At 41.4% G+C, this 23,196-nt stretch overlaps 1 protein-coding gene across 3 annotated transcripts in view; it reads right to left on the reverse strand.

Moving 5' to 3' along the window:
• si:ch211-200p22.4 (phosphatidylinositol-binding clathrin assembly protein) overlaps positions 1-19,176 on the reverse strand; it is a 54,871-nt gene extending 35,695 nt beyond the window's left edge. The window contains exons 1-3 of one of the 3 annotated variants that reach the window (XM_046852739.1): positions 18,516-19,174; positions 17,550-17,725; positions 5,488-5,630 (exon numbers count right to left, since the gene is read on the reverse strand). In XM_046852739.1, the coding sequence (XP_046708695.1) occupies positions 5,488-5,630; positions 17,550-17,679 (273 nt within the window). In that variant the 5' untranslated portion in view covers positions 17,680-17,725; positions 18,516-19,174. Of the gene's footprint in view, positions 1-5,487; positions 5,631-17,549 lie in introns of all 3 variants that reach the window. The other 2 variants (XM_046852741.1, XM_046852740.1) reach the window with 2 other exon arrangements.
• Between the last annotated feature and the right edge of the window lie 4,020 nt (positions 19,177-23,196).

Consider the following 23,196-nt stretch of genomic DNA (forward strand, 5'->3'; position numbering starts at 1 on the left):
TTTTTCTCAGATTTTACAAAATAACCTCAAAATATTATTACTTCCATAGTAATTGCTTCAACAGTCGTGTGTGTGTGTGTTTCCCCGATAGCAAATTCACTCGTTGATACGAGCGTTCGAGGATGAATGTATGTATTATAGTATAGTAGCTTCTCGTGATATATTCACACAACGTAGTGTGTTAATTGCCACTAGGCTTACATCACATCACATGCTCTCAGATACGAGTATATAATAGTCCATGGTGTTTGATTTAAAGGGACGGTCACAAAGAGTTTTTTCAAAAACCTGCTGCGAGAACCTGATTCTGTCTGTTCCTGTGCGCAATGACGACGCAAACCGTGTAGCTTTTCTGCTGTTGAACAGGATGGTGGGACACAACTGTTTCACAACAGTGTCACAACAGTGTCACAGCTGAGTCCACGCAATAAAAATTCTGCAAACTTGAACTTTGTGAACCTACTGCAGTCTTCAGGATTCCATCTGGCAGCCGCTTAATAGCCGACACCAGTATGGTTTTTGAGGTAGCATGAGAAACATTACAATAATTAGCTCTACTCAGGGAGACACTATGAGTGCTCGGAGTTACACAATGTTACTTCACCCTCCTCATGAGCTCTGATTGGTTGATTTCAAAAACCGTTTCTCCAACATTGCAGTTCTGATATTTTTCACATTACTGACTGAAGAAAAAAAATCTCAACCCGTTTTTAAATCAGCGAGTAAACAGAATTCAGTGCGGTCTTATTTAATATTCGGACTCGTCTGCTTGAGGGAACACGCTGCAGCTAAAGAATGTTTATGTGTGTCCGCACCAGGTGGACACTTTCTTCCTGTTCATGTGTTTCTCGATAAGACAATCTTCTCGAATCTGAATAGAGGCTGTGTGGAAACACAGCATGATGCAGCAACAGCATTACCACTCACGAATGCAGCCACTAGCACGTGTTAATCCTCTTTTATTTCGGCTTGACGATCCGGAGCTGCGTGAAGGGGCTTGTTTAAAATGGACAGGAAATATAAACAAATGAGAAATACTTTGCTAATAATAAAATCGGGTATAAACCTTGAAAAGTGACGGCGGCGCAGCGGCGTGCATTATTAACGCACAAGCCTCTGGCTAGAAGATCTATTCCTCACAAAGACGAATCGAGAAGCGACTGTTGATCTAGGATGAAATCGCAGCCCTGTCTTGATCAGTTTACTGTCAAAAAAATCAAACCTGACCGTGGAGAAGTGGGATTGCGCATGCATGCGGATTTCCACAGCCAAGCGAAAGCACTCGTCTCTCAACAAGTTCAGAGTTACTATGGATACGGCTCATGCAACTAGTGCAGTTATAAAAAATAATATATATATTTTATAAAAAAAGGCAGAAAAACACAAGCACAAGGGAAAAAGTCTAGTGCATATTCTTGGGGGAATCCGTTTATTCAGGATTCAACGCTGTCAAAAGGGGCGATTAATTTCCCCATTCTCCCTCAAATCATTTTGAGGGAGAAGACCCACAGTACATGGAATAATTCTCTTCTTTAGTAGGCATTGCAGACTACAAGCAGCTTTCCAAAATGATAAATAAGCCACGATGCGGCACTCGGATCTTCTCGCCAGGAGCTGCTCTGCTAAAGGCAAGAAAATCACTGCTTATCTTTACCGTTTTTTTCCTGTGTCTATGCTAACAGGTATTGATTAGCAGTTTTGCCCAAGGGAAGGGAACAAAAGTACAATGGTGAGACCCCAGGAATTGAGTGTGTGCATGTGTGTGCATGTGTGTGCGTGTGTGTGTGCGTGTGTCTGCTTGTGTGCTTATTAAAAAGGTAATTATTACCTTGGCTATCTTGCATCACTCAAACCCAGCAGTCATTATGCAAACAGCAGTGCTTTCTGAGCACATCGGAAAACCAGCACGCTGCTGGAATGCTAAACGAGCTCCCTCGCTCATTTGCATCCCCCCCGCATGCACGTCCTATAGTTATAGTAATATCATAACCCACTTACAACCTCTGATATCAGCAAATCCAAAGAATCAGGCAGAAACGCATCCTTTGTGTGGATTACAGCAGTAGTGTGTGTGTAAGGGCCATTACTGTCCTACCACAAACACGCCGTTCAAACCTAATAATCCACATTCGGGGCCTGTTTTTCAATTTCCGTGTGCGTGTGTGTGTGCGTGTGCATGCGCGTGTGTGTGTGTGTGTGTGTGTGTGTGTGTGTGTGTGTGTGTGTGCTCTGAGGCAGGTCTCATTAAACAGTGATATCAGCAGGCAGTTATTTATCTCTGCAACACAAACAGTTTATCAGGGCTGCACAAGGCAGACCCTCAACAAATTTCCCTCTTTACCCATCACACACACAGCCAACCCTCCCAACCCCACCCACAGTCAGTCATGACAATATTAACATAATTCATTCATGTAATTGCTGTACTTAAAGCTAACCCCAACCTTAACCCCAGTAACCAAGAGAAACCATATTGGCCTTTATTTCTACTACATAAGAGCTACTTATGTTACTTTTTATTGTGGAGACATGCAGCATGCTTTAAAAAAAAAAAAAAACACACACACACACACACACACACACACACACACACACACGTGTGCAATAGCAGGGTAAACAAATATTTGCTGTTCAAATTCTATTCATGTTTATACCATCATAAGGAAATTAAAATCAGCATTCAAATGTTAAATCATAAATCTATTGTTTAATGGCTCCAAATTGTGCATCAGACTAAATATAAGAAACGTGTGTGCTCTATAACTGAAGTAAATCAGTCATTTTCAGTAGATGATCATTCAATTTTTGTGGCTGAATTATAAATATCTGTGAAAGTCTCCTCCTTCAATAGTAAGCTTCAGGTGCAGCCCTGAGAGGAGTTGTACACGTTCTCACCATGTCCATATGGGTTTCTACCTGATTCTTATAGACCTGAAGAGCCCAAACATTTTCCTACCAATGGTCAAAAATCTAACTTGGATGAGGACCATGGATGGTGGATGGTGGTGGAAGCTTAGTTGTTAAGGCATTCTGACTTTCTGATCTGGAATCCAAATTTAAATCCTAGTCAGGTGCTGCTACTTGCTATAAATATGTGGTTTTTCTCAAGTATGATTTCTTAATATTAAAAAAAAAGAAAAAAGAAAAAAAAGAAAACATTACAGTACTCTGTTTAATTAATAATTAATTGAAAAAGCAAGCCAATTTTTGTAGAAATTTACAATCCAAATTTTTTTGTAGTTTAATGCCAAAAGCAGCTATTCAGTGGTCTCTATTAGAGATACAAAGGTGGCCCTTTTTTTATTTTATTTTTTTATGTTTTTCCAAATGGCATTTTCCCCTTTCTCCCCCTCTTCTTATGGTGGCATGGCAGGCCAACTTTTGCTAACATGCCCTAGTTTGGGCATCTTTGTCATAGAGTATATGGCCAAATCTTGATTGGCCATAAGAACCAAATGTGGTTCTTCCTCAAAATAATTAGCCTTTGTAGGCCATACTGTATAAACCTGTGTGTTACAAGTACAATTTTAATTTGAACAACTGCCACAAAGTTGGAATCTCACAATTGTACAGAATGACACTATATTCTGTAGGATTACATTTTCCTTCACTGGAACTAGAAACCCAAACCTGTCCTGACATGACAATATCCTACATGGTCATGGTTTGACAAGGAGTTGAACAACTAGAGAATCCTGATCAGAGCCCTGACCTCATCCCCCACCTGAAGACCACCTGCACGAACTCGAAATGATCACAAATCCCCACTTCCATGCTTCAAAGTCTAGTGGAAAACCAAGAAAGACTTCTTATAACTGTAAAGATGGACTAAATATGGAAATGAGATTTAAAAAAAAGTGTTCGAGTGAGGTGTCCGCAATCCTTTGCCCATAGAGTGTAGCTGTAGGTGGATTTGCCATTTCAAATAAGAATTAGGTGTAAAATACGGCTGAAACGATTCCTCAAGTAACTCAAGTAATTAGAAAATACTCCATTAATCTGTGAAATGAAAAGTGTGAAATAGTGTGTTCATGACCCCCTCTCTTAGGTCCAACACCTTTTCATTTTGTTTCATATTCTTAAGAGTATTATTTATGGTAGGACCATCCGAAATCTATGCAGATGAATTTAGATGCTCCGAACTATATATATTAATTAAAAAGATAGCAGAGAAGGTGAAAGCCATATTATTAAGAGTATAATATATGTTTAGGACCATCTTAATTTATCTGCCTAAAAAAATGGAAGCAATTCAAATTGAAATAGATCAAGATTTTAATGCCTAAAATGTACACATTCTCTAGATCTATATTGGTTTTGCAGTTCCCTGGTTGTATCTCAGACTTCTACTCTCTCACACACACACACACACACACACACACACACACACACACACACACACACACAAACGCACTTAATGTGCTACTTCAGTAGCTCCCAGGTTGCCTTTGATTATTAGTTAAAGAAAAGACAGGGAACATCCTGGCATGCAGGCAACTAATCCGACACCTACAAAAGCCCATTAGAGAAACACACGCCAACCGTTCCGTATCTCCGAGCCTCAATGTGGAGCAATCAATCCACTGTCAGCTTTTCACACCCTTAGTTCCTCCATCATCCCTCTCTCTCTCTCTCTTTCTCTCTCTCACCCACTCGTCCTCAACTATGTACAACTCCAGCAGAGTCATAAAGGAAACTGTACGTTCAATATCTGGGCCACAGTTGGGAGTGACTCACATACACTCCCCCTCTCCAAACACACACACACACACACAACCCACGAGTGTGTCCTTAAGATCGGCACTTTATCAGCGTGCCCTCCCTTAACCAGTACGCGGTCTGCAGATGTCCTCTAACTGTCCCTGACGCTTCTCTCCTGATAGGAACGCCGATAGAAGAAAGAATCCGACTGATAAAAAAAAATAGGTGCAGGTTCACATCACTGCTCTCACACACAAACACACACACACACACACACACACACACACAATTAAGCTACGTATATTTACATTTAAACACATTGAAGCTTTGTGCGTAATCACCAGGTTCCCCAGAAAGCAGCGTATTTTTTTTCTTTCCCTTTCCCCAAAACACTGAACAACTAGTGGAGTGTAAGTGTGTGTACACAACACTGTTTAATTACTGTTTGTGTTATTGGGACTGATTTTTTGGCATCAATTATAGCTTTCAATTATTTACACCCTAAAGTCAGAAATCCGTTTCATTCCCGTTAGTCCAGCAGAACTGAGCACACTGTGTGTGTGTGTGTGTGTGTGTGTGTGTGTGTGTGGTGACACCATTGTGTATCTGGGCCACTGCACATTATTAAGCCGTGTGTACAGAGTGCACCGTTACTACTCTACATCATTACACTGTCTGTGTGTGAGATTGAGATGAGGCCATTTCATTATACCACCATTCCATGAGGATAAACACGCGAGTGTGGGTGAACTAGCGAGTGTGTGTGTGTGGGAGCGTATGTCTTACCTCATTGCCGTACATCATGAGGTGGTGAGTGGAAATGAGGGCTTTGAACACTACCACCCAGCTGCCGTTGACCGTCCGCTCAAACAGCGTGTCGGCCAGCTGGGGCACGTTCACGTTCATCTCGTTGGTGCAGTGGATCAGGTCTGAAAGATAGAAATAAAAGAAAGGAAGGAAATTAATTGCAATGTGTTTAGTTTGTGCGTCACATTCAGAGTCTCGAGGAGAGAATGCGGCAGCTCGGTTTCCCCGAGACGACCGGCTTCAGACGATTAGATTGCTCAAACATGCACCAAACGTCAAGGTTCTTCAGTTATTGAAACACTGCCAGATTCCCACACACACACACACACACACACACACACACACACACACACACACACACACACACACACACACACACACACACACTTCTCAAGTCTCATAGAACACATTCCATGTGAAAAGTGGAGTGGGCTATAAATAGTCATGTCCTGTGCGTATCCTTTCATGCATATCGCGAACACAACCTCTGCTCCAGAGACCCTTCACCACATTGGCAAAAGCATCTGGACTTTTGGGCACACAAACACACAGGATGTGGAAGCATTAACATTTTAAAATTACTTCAACTAAGAGACTGAAACCTCTTCCAGAAAAATACCCCTGTGCACCTTCATGAAGATATGGTTTACATGGGAGATCTGGAGTGGCCTGCTATTGCGCTCGGACCTCGACTCTACTGAACACCTCTGGGATGATTTGGAACGCTGACTGCACCCCAAGGCCTCCTCACCTTACCTACATCAGTTCCTGCCTTTACTAACCCCCTTGAGCACAAATCTCCACCACTACATTCCATCTAGTGGAGCATCTAGCAAGAAGAGAGAAACAAATCCCTGGCAGAGACGTGATTTGAGCAATGGTTCTGTGCCAAAAAACGAATTCCAAGCTGGCAGTAAACAAATCGTACTCGGGATTGAGTGAAGGCACAGATACTTTTCTATCCATTATTTGTGTGGTCGCCATTTTACAATCCAAATTTAAAAGCAGAATCGACACTGCTGCATGTATATTCAGATTAAGTATTTACTAGAAACGTGCCCCGGTGTGCACATGGCACTAAAACAAGAACAGCAAACATTTGTTCTAAGCAGGAGTCACGCTATTTATTCTCAGCCCAATGTTCAGCGAATTCCTCCTCACTCCACGTTCATATGAGCAAACATTCACAATCTGGAGTCATTTCCAGAACTCACACGAGAGACTGTGGTTCAGCGATTGCGTTCGGAAATCCAGGTTGGACTCAGGATGGAGATGCGTTCTGATGACCCCAGCGTAACAGGACAATATCGCAGGCCGAGACATCGGCTAACCCAGGAGTCTTAAAGAATGCTGATCAGTATGGGGTGGCATACGGTCATGTGTCAATAATAACACACTACTGATTCCGGTTCAGTGTCCAGAAACGCTGATTATAAGGAAAAAAAAGCACCTATAAAATGCCAGGAAAAGGAAAGAAGAGAGAAAGAGAATAAAAAAAAAAAAACAACAAACAAGCCTGTACGCAGTTTTTACGGCTGTGTACATTTCTGCATACAGGAATGCCTTTATGTTACATAATAGATCATTGAAACCATATGCTTTCATACAATTTCAATACACAATGCTATATTTGCATGCAGAGCAGTTTGAGCCACTTAGCTTTTCTCTTTAGGAATACATTTATGTTACATAATAGATCATTGAAACCTTATGGAAAAAAGAGAGAAAAAAACTAAACTTGTGATTGGAACATCAAAAACACAGGGAAAAACACGCAGTCTAACAACTAAACTTTGTAAGCTGCCGGCGAGAAAGAGCAAGGCATTTTGCAGGGCGAGAGATGTGTACATCCTGGCATCGTCCCAACGTACGAAAAGGAAATCGGAGCGCAAAAATGTAAATATTTGCACGCATATTTTCGCTATCGTTTTGAAAAATCGTAAACCAAACCATCGGAACTCCAGAACTCCCTGCATATACACAAAAAGGGTTCGTGACACCTGACCCTAACGATCGTGGGATTTTGAACGAAATGCGGTGTAGATCCGGGTTTCCCCACTGCTCCCAACAAACCCGCCTTCTAAATCACACCCGTTTAGAGTTCCCCGAGTGCACGCTGCTTCTTTCCTTCTGCGTCCATTTTCTGGAAAATTAAAACATCGCCGCCACACACACGGCGAGACGGAGCAGTAGCACGTGCTCTTTCGGGCATGCGTTTTGTTTTAACGATGAGACTCAAACTAGCACAGTTCCCGAGTGGAGGTGTGACTGATCGTGGCGTTCGCCCGGGAAAAGAGCACGCGCCTTCATACGGTGCGAGTTTGAAAAGCACAAGCAGGAGAAAACAAAAGGCCACCGTGAACGTGGATGCAGTGGTGCATGTATAGCACTAGGATGGTTTGGAGACGTGTTTGTGTTTTAGGTGTGTGTATTTTCAGCTTCTTCAATAATGCAGCCTGCTCGGTGCCTCCAGCCTCTCCCTGTTGCTATCCCTGACACGTGAAGAAGACTTGATTGGTTCCATGGGGAGTGAGAGACAGACTGCGAAAGAGCGAAGGATGTTAAAAAGGATGTGCTGACTTAATAAGAAAGTAACACAATTGCATCTTACTGATCGCACAACGTGTCGCCTTAAACACATGACCGGTGATGGAGAGAGACGTGTTGTGGTACAATTGATGCCGTGGTATATGGTTGTATTCTTTCCAATCTTCACCCTCCTCCTCCTCCTCCTCCAACCACTTCATCGGGGACAAAAACCTTGAATCAGTGAGCAAATGCATGCGATTTAGATTTCCTCCATCTTGCACACACTCAAATATCCACTCGAAAGCCTCCGCTCTATACAGGAAACCAGGAAGGATTTATACACGTTTAGCTTTCAGAGATGCTTCCGCACACAGCATACTGAGCGTGTTAGAGTGCAAACAGAAGCTGGTGGAAGCTCAAGTGTCATGTCAAAGGGTCATCAGGTTCTCCCTAGACAGGAGCATGACCCCTGAGGTCATTGCTTTCGGCGTGTATCAGTATGCGGCAGCGTGCAGCTGGACAAGAAAGGGGTCATTGTTGGGCCACACACAAAAGCTGTAGGGACGAGTCTGTGCCTGCCCGATCCTGGTACTAGACACGAGGAAGGTTTCCACGCGAGCCGAGCTCTGCCCTCCATCTGCTCCTGGCTACGTTTCACAATAATCTGTTTTTGCAGCTCCCTTTTAAAGCCCTGGGGAAAGTGCTGGCAAAGGGGTTCGAGATGGCTGGAAACCAGAGGAGAAGATTCCATAGATGTGAAAACACGGCACAAATAAAATTTATTTTCAGAGAAGCGAGCAGAAATGTATGTTCGGTGTTCGCTGAATCATCTTCATGAGTACAGACCGGCAGATTGGCACATCTCGCCCGCAGACATGACGGTGCTTTCATACATGTCGAGTCTGTTCGAATTGAACTGAAACCCTCGTGTGCTCCGATTTGGCAGCTAAGAAAACCGTTTGATTGTGGAACCGAACAATCGGACTGAAAGATGATGGGTCACTCTGTCAAAGCAATTCTGCCTCATCAACCCACCTGCTGGGAGAAAATCAAACATGGCGTGTACTTTAGCTTACAGGAAGCGTGTGTCTCAAATGAGCTCTGAGGTACGAACTGAGCTAAAGGACTGGGGGTAGTGCTGCAGAGATGCTATGTTTTGTTGGACTAACAAGAAAGCGATAAAACAAACACTGTACATAAACAATATGATTCAAGCTTTGGATTATTTCTAGAAATATCCATTCGTTTATTATTCAGACGCAAATCTGGGTTCTCAGAGCTTAGATGATTTTTCTGTTCATTTGATTCGAAACTGGTTTTCCTTTCCCTTGTATTACTGACTAATGAATAAATAGAAAGAAAAGGGCATTTATGGCACAAGTGCATTTTCCCATTGGCAGCTTTGGAACAATGTTCATTGTTGAAAGCACTATACATATAAAACTTAATTGAATTGATTGGTTATATTCCATCGTTCACAAAGGTTTAGAGAAACCCCTTATTTGTGTTTGGATGTGCTTTCTGTTATTTTCTACCAATACTACTCAAGGCTTTACATAGATCCTGGTGGAAGATCTTCATGAACATGTGGAGGAATAAGTCCGATAGTGAACAATAAGAGCTAACCTTGAAGGGATAGGGAAAAAGAAAAGAAAAAAAATCAATCTGGTAAATATGTGTAAAAAAAGATTTACACATTCATAATTAGCAGTTGTGTTAAAGTTGTGTTGAGCAGTACAGTTGCCCTCACAATAGCTTCCCATTTAGTGCGTTGCCGAGGTTCTACGAAAGAAGTAAACCCAGAGGCACATCCATATTGAAGAGCATTCAATAAGAAATGCACACTGAAGAGCTGCACCACCACCATCGGGTCTGGAAAGCATGTGAAATTCCACATACATGTAGCAAATCTCAGCAGCATGCGAGTTAGACACGCCGAATGAGCAATGTGAAGGAACGGAAAGTCCGTGAGGCGGGGTCTCCGAAGAGAAGAACAGCACCGGGCCCAGCTGTTAGCCACTGACCTCTGGAACAGTGACATCAATCAGCACCACCACCACCGTTAATTAATCACGGAGCAGAAGTCAGGCCCATCTGCACCAATAAACATGCTACACTAAAAATCTATTGAGGATTTCTACATTCAAACATTAACAGCACACCCAGGGCCAGATGTGCAACCTCCCACTTACAGCTGTGGTTAACTACTAATGTCCATTTACACAACACAAACCAAGGCTGAAAATGCAAGTGGCCGAGTTAAAGATTACTGAAAGAGAGTTCAGCTTGCCAAACCTTGAACATTCTTTCATACCTTCCTTTAGCCACAACTTTAGAATCATTAACAGTGCGGTAATGGAAATTATACTCAATTATTTATTTAACCCTGGTGCTAATATGGTATAAAGCCAATGCCAAAACTGTAGGCAGTTAATAGGTTGAATTCAGTTCATTTGTTTTTGCGTAGTGCTTTTAACACAGACATTGGGAAAGAAAAGTCCAGAATGACAACAGCACTTACAAAGAACCAGATTCAAAAATAGTCTCAAAATGAATATTGTTTCATTTTGAAATAAACACCTCCGGAGCAGAAAAAGAGCTCCAAAGTCGGCTAAAATGTCAGTTTTCCGCAGCCTTTTCCTTAGGAAGGGTTTAAAGCAAAGGGAAAGAGATGGTACTGTTTTAAAGTACTTTTTAGCCATAATAACATTCATATAACCCTTAGCTATGTCACTTCACAAGCGCAGATGATTTTTCAGAACAAACGTGATCATGTGACCAGTGTTCTCTCGAAATATTTGAACTCTGTAGGATGCACAGATTGTGTTCAAAAGGTGCAGTTGCCTGACATGCATAATTAATCAAATGCTGATAATGTACATATTTTGGGGTTGTTTCTTTTTCTCCTGGGCAACTGAATTGCCAGACAATTGCCATCGAGGGCAAAAAAATCTCTTCTGTTTGAACCGAGACAACATCCGTGCAGCAGGTTACGATCGTGTACCACTTTATGAGCTATGAGTCCTATAAGTCCTCTGCTACCTGAGAATCTCAAAGCTGCATAATACAAAGAAATCCAAAACAGAAGACAATTCGTATGTGTCTTGTGTACAGTTGTTGGTTGCAACAAGACATAAGACTTTGAACTAAATGCAGCATGAAACTAGTCAAGACCAACGAAATCAACTGCACGACTCCGATTTTGGCTCCCGCTCTTTCTGGGCTTTGGAAATAAAAAGCAGATTCCCGACCTGCAGATGAGGCGTGCGGGAAAAGAAAAGGCGTTCGAGTTTAATGAGTTCATTGACAGAACAGCTGCCTGCTCAACACATTTTTGAAGGTGATGCCAAAGAGAAAAGTCTTTCCAAAAGCAAGCCTGCATTCTCACTGCTTTGAGAAGAGTCGAAGAACCACAGATGGCTTAAAATAGCACCAGTCGTCTTTTTGAGGGTTTGTTTGCCGTCTGTCTCCCCCCCCCCTTCTCCACTTGCTGATTTGCGTGTGTGTGTGTGTGTGTGTGTGAGTGCGTGCATGCGTCTCCACAGGTCTCACTGTACCTTCAGGCCCTAGATCATTTTTGTGCTTCGTTTTCTCAGAGCTGAGACACAGGTTTAAGTAGGTCGAGGTTTAAAAAACAAAAACAAAACAAAACAAAAAAAAAAAAAAACAGTGCAATTGCGATGAGTAAATTCTTTTGCTTTGTGTGTGTGTGTGTGTGTGCGCGCTCGCCCGGGTTGAGATTCCTGCACAGTGAGCTCAGCGTCGCGGCTCTGCGCCTCGAACCACAACCATTCGCCCCCAATTCCCAATCCCACATCTCTGCCACTCGTTCTTCCTCCAGAGCACTCTCTTCCCCTCTTCCATGCATCTCTACAAAACTTCTGGGAGAGGAAAAATCTTCCAAATACATCGCTTTTCCCAGTTTAAAACTAACTCGGTTATAATATGAATGAATATCTCAATTTGCAGAGGATGTAGAGATCGGCTGGCATCGCACGACGACGTCTTAACCTTCGCTCACAATCTCATCTCACACATGCTGCTTTTCAAAAGCTTTGCTTAGAGACGCGTGCAATTACTCCACTAATCGACCAAAATGTTCGCCGTGTTTTTAAACTAAAAGAATCCGTTACACAGACGTGCAGAAGCGTTCACGCCTTGGACCGTTTCCACAGTGTGCAATCTGAAGAACCGAAAGTGAAATTTTCAGCATTTGATTTGTGCAACAGGTCTGAATGTAAAAAAACGGAAATTGCGTCCACACCTCTGTCAAAATCTCCAGGTGTGGATTCATTTTCTAGAACGGCGGCTCCGACATGAGATCCAGCTGTAAGCTACGTTTATATTAATGCACTCGTCTGGACGTTTTTTTGAATTGCTGTATAAATCAAACATCTATCTGTACTTCTCAACAATGTCCACACATCTCTGCACTGCTCTAGCCTTTATATTTATTCACTGTACATATACATGCTGTAGATATGCTACAGATTTATCTGCACTATTGCTACTTTTTGCACTTCTGGTAGATGCCAAACAGCATTTCGTTGCTGTGTACCTGTACAATGCAATGACAATAATGTTGCATCCATCCATCCATCTAAGATGAAGAGAATAAATCTTTCATCATTTTTCCAAAATTAGGTTGTTGTTTCTTGGTAACATGACTTCCCCAAGTTACAGTTTTTCGATCTTACGATGATACAGCTTTCTTTCGGCTTCTCCCATTAGGGGTCGCCACAGCTGATAATCCGCAGGTTTGATTTTGCACGTTTTTACGCTGGATGCCCTTCCTAACGCAACCCTCCCCATTTATCCGGGCTTGGGACCGGCACTAAGGCTTGTGCAACCCTAATGGCTGGGGTTGGTTCCCTAAACGGGGATCGAACCCGGGCCGCAGCGGTGAGAGTGCCGCATCCTAACCACTAGACCACCAGGGAACCTCTCTTACGATGATACAGCAACACGACAAAATCAAAAGTATTTTAAGTTTCGTGTTGTGGGCAAACAGAATGCGTGTGGTACAATACATTGGGACGCTGCCAGGATGTACCCATCTCCCACCTCTGGCAGGGGTCAGGTGTCTCTGTCTAGAGCACGCATCTCTTCTGCATTTTTGGTGTCTCACTGGCCAATTTTTATCTCTTGTAAACAGAGCACTAGAGCTCCGCCCTCCAAAAACGCCCCACCCCATACCAATCACCATTCTTTAAAAATCATGGGTAGGCTAGGCCATGTCCTGACTCACTATATTTGTGTGTGCATGTATATATCTTCTTGACACGCTCGTTCATTTGGAACCGGACTAAGAGCAACTCGTGGAGAATCTGAGAGTTCATGAGTGGCTTGAATGTTCGGAGTAACATCTCAAAACAGAATTTGTACTAATAAAATTACATATTGTATTATTCATTTCACGTGGTAAATAAACCATTTATGACGAGTAATTCACAATTTTTGTTGAGTTTACAGTAAAGCAAATGTAAAATTCCCCTTGAAAAATGAGAGTCAGAACCTTGTGATTTTTTGTTACTCACGAGGGGTCATAGAATGGAACCCCCGCGAGGATCGAGGTCACACTGTATATGTATTTGAAGGGGGAAAAAACCCTGAAAAGGTTGTGAGTGAGTAAAAGCAGGTCAGGTGAGGTCCTGTTCTCACTGCTTTATGCAAATTGCTGGAGTGTACATATATTTAAAACAATCAGAGTTTGAGGTGATGGGAGTAACTCCACTTCATGTTGGAACACAAAACACCATTCTGGAGTGGACGACTTTCCAAGAACAGCATATGCCCCAAGTGCTGTACTGCTAACGTGCAACACAAAGGATAATTAAATTGGCCAATACATTCGGCTTCAATAACAGGGAACGGTGATGGCGTCCATTGGCGCTTCACATCTGGATCCACGGGTGCGTTAAATGATTGTGCTTCGAGAGATTTTATTACAATTAATGAACTCCAGAAGAATCTTATCAATAAATCAAATAAACAGGTTTGGAGAAGAAGTAGTCAGTGTCAGAATGTCACCAATTACAGAGACGCCATTACGTACTCTGGAGCTCGCAAGGTGTTCGTTCTTCCTTAAATGATATAGTCATCGATAAGTTACAGAAATGACGTCGATGAAGGAAATGCTTCACGTTTATCGGAACAGTAATGTATCAGGAGCTCTTACACGGCCGTTTTCGGCAGGATGTGGGCTGACTGAAGCGGAAGTGCAAAACAAGTCAAATCCCTGTGTCACTGTAAATACCACACACGGAGCATGTGAGGTTCAAAAGCTGTACCGACCACACAATACACAAAAGGCGCACACAAACGACAAAACCCAAGATGTTTGATCGTCGTGCAAGATTTGTATTTAAATAAACAGTTGTAAAAATCTAAAATAAATCTGATCGAGGAAACGGTACAAAAATGCTGTACTGTACAGAAGAGAGGTCAAAGAGCAACATCTGTGTGTTGACTCGGTGAAAAACCTCAGCACTGTTTGTTCAAACAGGAAAGCACGAGCTCACGGCGAAGGAAAACAGCAGCGTCTGACATTCTGATGAGTCGGCAGAAGAGGTGTTTGGAGAGAGGTTTCGGCGACACTGATTTACTCGTGTTTGTTCCATGGACGATTGATCAAGTGCAACATGCAGATGCCTTGAGCAAACATCTGGCAAGCTGGAGGAGAGCCAGTAATCAGACCAGAAATCTAATTCCAGGTCCTTACAATTTCACCGTGCAATTATTTTCCCACCTCGGTTGTGGCAGCCGGTGATAAATTTGAGACGGATTACAGTGAGGCGACTAAGTGAAAAGAACAAAACATAATAAATTAGCAGCAAAAATGAAAATGCATTTATTCCCACACATTTCATTCCCCAAGTGGTGGAGGTGGTGTTTTTATCCCCTCTCTCTAGCAGTTATTGGGTATTGTCAGGAATATGGCAATTTATTGTGAATTTCTGTTGGTAAAGAGGAAGTGAAGGTGCAGGTGTCTTGCGCAACACCTACAGCAACACTGCCTTTATGTTACAATCATCTAGCAAGCAATCATGGGAGTTTCACAGGATGACTGTTAAACCACAAAGCAAATAAGAAGGACCAAAAAAGGATATGATACTAAACTGAAAGCAAAAGACACCCAGGTGAGATTATCATCTTAGATTTGTGATGAGGTTTTTGCAATTCTGATGCTGTTTTTTTCTGCGCTTTAGCTTTTTCGGTGTAAAAGTAAAAGCCGCTCTTTGGGGCTCTGTCATCACAAGAGGATCTTGTTAATGCAGCATCGATGGAGTTTCAATGGAGAAACATTTGCAACACAAGAGGTAATGGATTGAAGGTTTCAGAATGCAATGTATGATGGTTCAAAAACCTACGAGCTAAAGTGTGCGACAGGGTTGACGGAGGAACCAAGAGGAACGCTGAAGCTTTGGAACCTGTACAGTGTAGGAGGCACTGAGAGAGCTGGACACACTAAAGGAGTAAAGCTCTGCTGCATCGCTTTCTGTAGACTCATGGCATTGTGGGTTATTTGGAAGAACAGACCAACTTTTTGATGAATGAAACTGAAACCAGAAAATCAGCTCAGAATATGTCTTTTCGCACAAAAAAATAAAATCACACACTGCTTATAAATACTGCGGTAGATTTTCCCCCCCAAGTAGTAACATACACATCACTGATGAATTTAGATATTACAATGAAGAGCATCAACAACATGTAACACACAGACATTACACATGCATTACACACTTCCTTATGAAGATCCTTTTCTGAAAACGTTCTCACAGAGTGAAACTGTGGTCGCCTATCGCAGTGAGGAAGTGTTTGTTGGAGGTATTAGTGACTCGCTGATGTGGCTAATAGTCTGAATGACCTGACCTTCATGCCTTCATGCAGCAGCTGTACAGACTCCAAAGCTAAAGAACAACAGGACACGTGTGCAGATAAGCAGAGCGATATTAAAGACACACTAATATTAAAAGCACTACACCTGCAACTCAAAAATATTCAAACCAATTTCAGCTTAAAGCGCTTCATTTGCACGTTTCGATAACGCAGAATGCTAAATTCTTAACCGATCAGATGTTTTGCAACATGGGGAAAAATCTTCAGGACGGAACTGGGAACAAGAAAATTCCTGGATATTTTGTCTTGTCTTGTTAAGAAAAACATCTGGAACCGTTTCTGGCTGCTGTAAATCAAGCGATAACATTACCAAGCTTATCTTACAGACATTCCCCAGAATAACTATAAATGGAACAAAAAGTGTCACGTTTCATTTTTTCTCATTTTAGAAAACGCTGTTGCAGGCAAATTGTGGTACAGCACACACAATAAAACACGTCAGTTCTAGGAAACTCATCAACTCCGAGGTAGGTAACAGAATCCCAGCTCAGCTATTAAAAGGATGGCAGATGGGAGTCAAAAACATTATTAGTTGATACTCAGTTTAATGCTTGATTTTACACCAGAAGAAATGGGAAATAAGTAATCTGTGCAATTCTTTTCACTGGACAGGTAATGCATCAAACCCATATTAAAGCCAAGCCAAACTGCCACCAAATCCACATACACTAAACTGAGAAGTCTGCATTCCAGCACACTCCTAAAACTGAAACAGAAATGCTATCGCATAAACCCCACAATATTTCCAGCTCGTATCCGAAGGTGAAGTCGTCACCACAGCCATTCCCTATTACAGCATGGAGCTATTTATAGTGTAGTATTTATGTGTTGTGGAAACAAATGGCGTTGTCATCAGCTAAATATTTATAGATTACTTTACTTCCTGAACAAGTGCAAACCAGACATGTTGGAGACACGATGACTAAAATACTTTTGACAGGTAGACTCGGTTCGGGACCACGGTGCACTTCCTGAACCCAACATTCCAGTCTCCAACTTTTCCTGATCTATTTTAGTCCTTAGTTCTGGAGGAAGCGCCAGGGTTCTGGAGGAATGTTGTCTCATTTCACTGTGGACTGTGTCAGCTATACATGGCAGGGATTGACAAGAAAAGTTTTTTGGCTTGACGAATTCAGATAAAACACACGGTGAGAAGAAAAACGTCGAAAGCCGTTAACAAAGAACACTGTTTGTTTGAGAACCATGTTTCCCACAGAGCTGAATCATTCCCAATAACTTCTGCTTCACGTTTATTGTATGAAAAGTCTTGAGACTTCTGGCACAAATATTACATCGTTTGTGTCATTTTTTAGTCAAAAACTGCCTCTATTTTTGGGTGAGTATGTGTGTATACACTGAGGGTGAAGTCTGTGGAGAATCTCTCGAGCATTCAAAGGTATACGTTCACTGAGAGTTAAGTGCGCATGCGCAGAAGCTAAAGGTTCGTTATAGCGTCCAGTAGGGGGTCAGATGTCAGAATCTCAGGTCTGGATTTCGGTTCTGAGCTCTGTGTGTGTGTGTGTGTGTGTGTGTGTGTGTGTGTGTGTGTGTGAGAGAGAGAGAGAGAGAGAGAGAGAGAGAGAGAGAGAGAGGAGGTAGAAGATACTTACAGTCCAGGTGTTTCTTCTTGGGGCCGCTCACTTCATGAGTGGTGGCCTTACACACGGCTTTGCTAATGCTGGAGCCGGTCATGCTGTGCTGCGCCGCTGCGATGCGGTCCGTGATGCTCTGCCCGGACATGTTTCAGCTTCACACTCCTCAGCACTGATCAGCTGGACGGGTTTTTCTCCCAAAATGAAAAAGAAAAAAAACCTACAAAACCCGAATGGCTCACTAATATGAGCGAATGTAGCAAAACCCCTCGAGTCAGCAAACCGACTGCTTATAGTATATAGATTTATATATAGATATATAGATATTTAAAGCAGTCTTAATGTGTTTTTTTTCCCCAACGTGTATTTTGTAATAGAATATAAAAAGTATCTATCTACCTATCTAGTAGAAATATAATCCCAAGTGTCAAATCTACACCTGGAGGATCTGATGGACTGAGCTGATGTTAGCTAATATAACCATAACAGCCTTCAACCCGAGTGCAGGTTCTAGCGGTGAAATCTGAGCAGAGAGGAAGATTGCAAAAGGACATCGCTGGCAATCCGGTCAGCCAGGTCAGGAAAAAAACACACACAGAGAGAGAGAGAGAGAGAGAGAGACTACCGAGGGAAGAAAATGCCACGTACCCCGAAAGAAACGACGGAAAACTAGTTACATTGGTCGAAAATAAGGCTTCAGTGTGGACCTGCGGTCGCTTCCTGAGCAAACCGAGACACGAATGTAACTATCTGGTTAACAGGTTATAGTTATGAGGCTACCAGGGGGAATCTGTGGGTTCCTCCAAAGCCACGGTCTGAACTCTGTTTAAAAGTGGTTCTGCTAGTTCTCTCTGTCGCTGCTAGTTACCGGATCTCCAGACACTCCGTTCACCTGACTGCCTGCTGATCTGCCAACTCTAATGGCACCGAGCTCGGAAATGAAACTGTAGATCGTGTTAAGTTGGGAAACCTGAAAGATCTTACATCAGCTGATCAACAGCTCAAACCCTAACGTCCGACCTGGACCTGGGGAAGGAAGTCCACTAATCCGGCTGTAGGAGCGCCACGGAGAGAGGGGAAAAAACGGTCTCTTTTTCTTCCTCTTCCCCCCGTCCTGGATCAATAGGTGGAGAAATTCCGGCGGTGTGTGTGTTCTCAGCCCCCTCCAACGGCGTTCCTTCACTCGCCCTCGCCTGATTCCGGTTTGCGGGAGAAGCTCCGGACAAAATGGCGGCGCACGAAAATCACGTGATGCCCGAAAGCGGCCATTGGGTGGCGGCAGAGAGAGAGAGCGCGGTGATTGGACAGGAATAGAGTCCACTGATTGGATACAATCGCTGAGCGCTGATTGGACAGAATGCAAAGTGCCGATGGAACGGAACCATTGTCGAAAAATATATTTGAGTTCGCTACCGGGTCTTTTTGAACCATTTTAAGGGAAGTAAACAATAACAGACGTCACAATAAAATGATTAACACACTTTAGCGCAAACAAAACAGTTAAGATATTTATAAAAGCTAAAAAATAGAAAACGTATTTACCAGACCCCTTAAATCAGACACTAAGGAGCCAGTTTTTCGCTCAGAACGTTACACGTGTACCTGAAGTTTCATATACAGGCATGTTTTATTATCTGTTTGAGACCGAGTGTGTCTACATGAGAAAAGCAGTAAAAACCTGTAGTCTGCATGCCTACAATTTCCTACTTACCAGAAACGTCGGAAACTTTTGGTCATACAATGTGGATAAGGTTTATCTTGTGTTTGGTGATGACACGCTGTTAAAAACGTGTTGATCTTCGGGGCTTCTTGCCGATCAGTGATGCTATAATGTAACCCCACAAGTGTTACAAAATGAATTGCTGTGTTCAATCATAACTTACTGCATACATAATTATTTCATACGTTTTGAAATGCTTGTGGTTAGATAAGGTGAAGAACAGAGCAGTGGGACAGTGTTGGTGAGAAGATTTAAATGTTCTGTCTGTGACATCTGAGCCCTGTGTGGTCACAGATAAACAACAAGGTGCATTGAATTCTGGCTACAGTTTTTTGTTTTGTTTATCTGATATATATTAAATTTGAATTTACCACGTGTTTTTGGTTTTAGATAAAAAGATATTGAGTTGCTAGTCAGTATCCAGCCTTCACTGCTGTAATTGTTTTCTTTTTTGGAAATCACTTTAATTTCTGACAGCAAGTCAGTTCCTGGTCTGAGAGAGCATGAACAACATATTCCTTGTTTTAATTTTGACATTTTTTAATCGCAGGATTAAATAAACTGTCCCAAAGAATAATGGCTTTTAAAATGTCTATAAGAATCCAGTGGATCATAAAAAAATCCTAAAGGTGCACCTTTTTGCATTCAGGTTCATGTAAGAATCCTAAAAATATTAAATGTGCACTTTTCCCTCATATTTTGCAAACATTTCTATGAGATTTTTTAAGGAGTCCTCTTATATGACAAGCAATAAATATCCTGTAGGACCACTCCTACCGGATCTTTTTACAGGATCCATTTGAGTTCACTATCACTCAAATGGATCCTGTAAAAAGATCCAGTAGAATTCAGTGGATCTTAAAAATTCTGAAGGTGTTCTTTTCCAATACTTTTGGTGAAATTGTCTTACAATTGTATTGAACACCTCAATATTTTGGCTATATATATATATATATATATATATATATATATATATATATATATATATATATATAAATAATATAAATAACCTTCTAAATTAAATATCCAGCTAATTTTTTTGACAAGTGAACTGCATGTAGAACTGTAAAGAGTGCTGGTGCTTTTTACTTGTCACATGTACCTCACAGCTCAGTAAAAGCCTTTCTTCACATATCCCAGTGATGTTAGGAAGCTGGGGTCAGAGCACATCATACAGCACCCCTGAAGCACAGAGGGTTGTCAGCTTGTTGATACTGAGGCTTGAACCACTGACCTTCCAATCAGTAAACCCAGAGCCTTAACCAGTAACCACTAAGCTACCACAGATCAACCTTATTCCAACTCTGATAAGCCTACAGGTCATTGTTGATGATTATCAGAGTTGAGGTGTATCTTTATACACAAGTTGTCTGTCATTTTTCTGGTAATGCATTTCAAATAAATGATAACCAAATTCTATTAATATTGGATTTTACATTAATACGTCAATCCAAATGATCTAATCTTTACTTTTCCAATATTAATTCGATTAATTTCCATTTTATTTATCATGATCAGGGTTACAGTAGCTCCCGAGTCTAACGCTGACTCCCTGGAGAGGACTCCAGTCCATCACAAGGCTACATATACACACTAATTAGAGCAGTTTAATAATCTTCATACAGACATGTTTCAGATAAATGAGAGAAAACTAGAGAACCCAGAAGATACCGCTGTACACACGATTAGAACATAGAGCACATTGGAACACAGCAGGGCCATTAACCTGAGCTCAGCATTGAAATTGAGTACTCCAAATGCAGCAATGCTACCTGCTGTGCTATCATTCCACATCATTAATGAACATGAATATGCAAATTAAAAATGAATGCCCTTCTGCCATACTGATATAATACAGTCTATATATAGATAAGAGTAAATTTATACAAGAAGTGGCTAGCTTAGCTATCCTGCTAACTCCAAATAAACCCTCTTTGGTGTGTCATGAATAGGCAAAATTGGAACAAATTGCATTCCCAATTTTTTTTAACCGTGAATCTACAGCTAAGTGGAGGACCACCATGGTGCTTTTCTTCTGAACTAGTAGAGTTTTTCCACCACTTGCTCAGTTTCTTGCTGAATAATAATAGCAAAGTTGTCACCTTGTGACTGTGACTTCATGTGTGCAGCCTGTTGAAGGCTCCCTCTTCATCAGGCTCTTTTTCTGGCAATTCTCTTCAACCTAAGTACCCTTCTGGTCCTCGACTTAGTCATTGAATCATGAAGATTACATACATAACCTTCAATTCTGCTCCCATTTTTTCTCATCCACCAGGCTGATTGTTACAAGCAATATGCTCTGACCCAATAAACAGTTCCAATACCATAGATTTTCAAACACTTTGTTTCAGCTAGAAATCAATCTTGAGACTGTGCACATTTAAAGGTGAAAATATCTGAAATAAACACCAGACTGTAAACCATCGTGTTGTAAGCAGATTATATTCAGAGTATAGAGAACGGTAGGCCTGCATACCTGTGTTCTAAGCTGAAAAGGAATAGATATAATAATATTATTTAACATTCAGTTATACATATATATGAGTAAAAATGGGTAAAAACATTCGAAACACTGTCTAAGTCAAGATCTCTTTTTGTACATGATCTCTTTTTGGAAATGAACACCTATAACATCTTATTGCTTGACCATACCTTCCTATTTTTATGGCACAATGTATTTATCCTGCTAGTGTAAGAAAGTGGTTGGTGAGCTACAAAACCACAACTACACTACAGCAGCTCTGGTTGTATATACCGCACTATACTACAAATTGATAATAGAGCAGCTCCATCTAGAGGCAAATAGACTTAACTATTTCCATGGCAACTGCCCCCTCATGGCAACGGTTGCTGGAGGCCCAATTTACCTTAGTAGAGCTCAGTGTAAATCACACAGGAGGGTGAAATCACATTTCTGGTTTTGGCACGAATGCTTCAAAATAACCTCTGCAATTTTATTAGTACTGTGTTATTCTTTTAACAAATAAATGTACATTGGCCAGTGAAGTGTATTCTTCAACAGCATGATCCACACAGGCTCAGTAACCTAGACAGAAGTGAATTTACATTTTTGTCAAACATTCTAGATAACATTCTGTACCTGTGTCTGGAAGCTCGCCAGAGCCACTGGTGCACCCTGGAGTGAAACCCTTAACCATCAAATGTCCAGCTTTTGCTATGCTGTATTCCATTGCACTTGTAAATTGCTTTTAATGAAGGTAAATGGCCTGTTACTGCTATTATTACAGACATTCAAGTTGAACTGAAAACAATTTAAAAATACACACACACACACACACACACACACACACACACACACACACACACACAAGACTTCCTATTGTTTTAATTATGAGGCTAAATATGTTTCCTACAGTCTACCTTAACCTTTTTGTGGTTGGTTTTCTTTTTTGTTTGCTTTTTTAAATAAAACCTGAACACACACACACACACACACACACACACACACACACACACACACACACACACACACACACACACACACAGTAAACTTTACACAGACTTTTCTATCCCTTCACATAGTACACTTATCATTCATAGTGGTATCCAATGAGTGAAGGTAGAATTTATTTTTATAAAATCTGTATATATTCTTCTGCTCACGAGTAGTAAATAAGAAAAAAAAATCTTACTTTTAAAAGATGTAAAATGAGACAACTTAGCATATTTATTTGAATACAGTTAATGAATAAAAATGAACAATTCTTTAAAATTTTTTATTTAATGTAAATTTAGCTATAAACATTCCATTAGTCCGATCCAGGTTTCAGCGCTACCTTTGCAAGCCGCAGTACGAAAAATATGTCTAGGGTTAAAATGTTAAATATTAAATGCTCCACTACTAAAAAAACGTTCTATTTTACATTCTAAATTATTTCTGTTTTTCTCTTTGTCTTATATATTTTTTAGTGAATGTGTAAAACT

This window comes from Silurus meridionalis, chromosome 6 (genome assembly GCF_014805685.1).
Source record: "Silurus meridionalis isolate SWU-2019-XX chromosome 6, ASM1480568v1, whole genome shotgun sequence".
Classification (NCBI taxonomy): Eukaryota; Metazoa; Chordata; class Actinopteri; order Siluriformes; family Siluridae; genus Silurus; species Silurus meridionalis.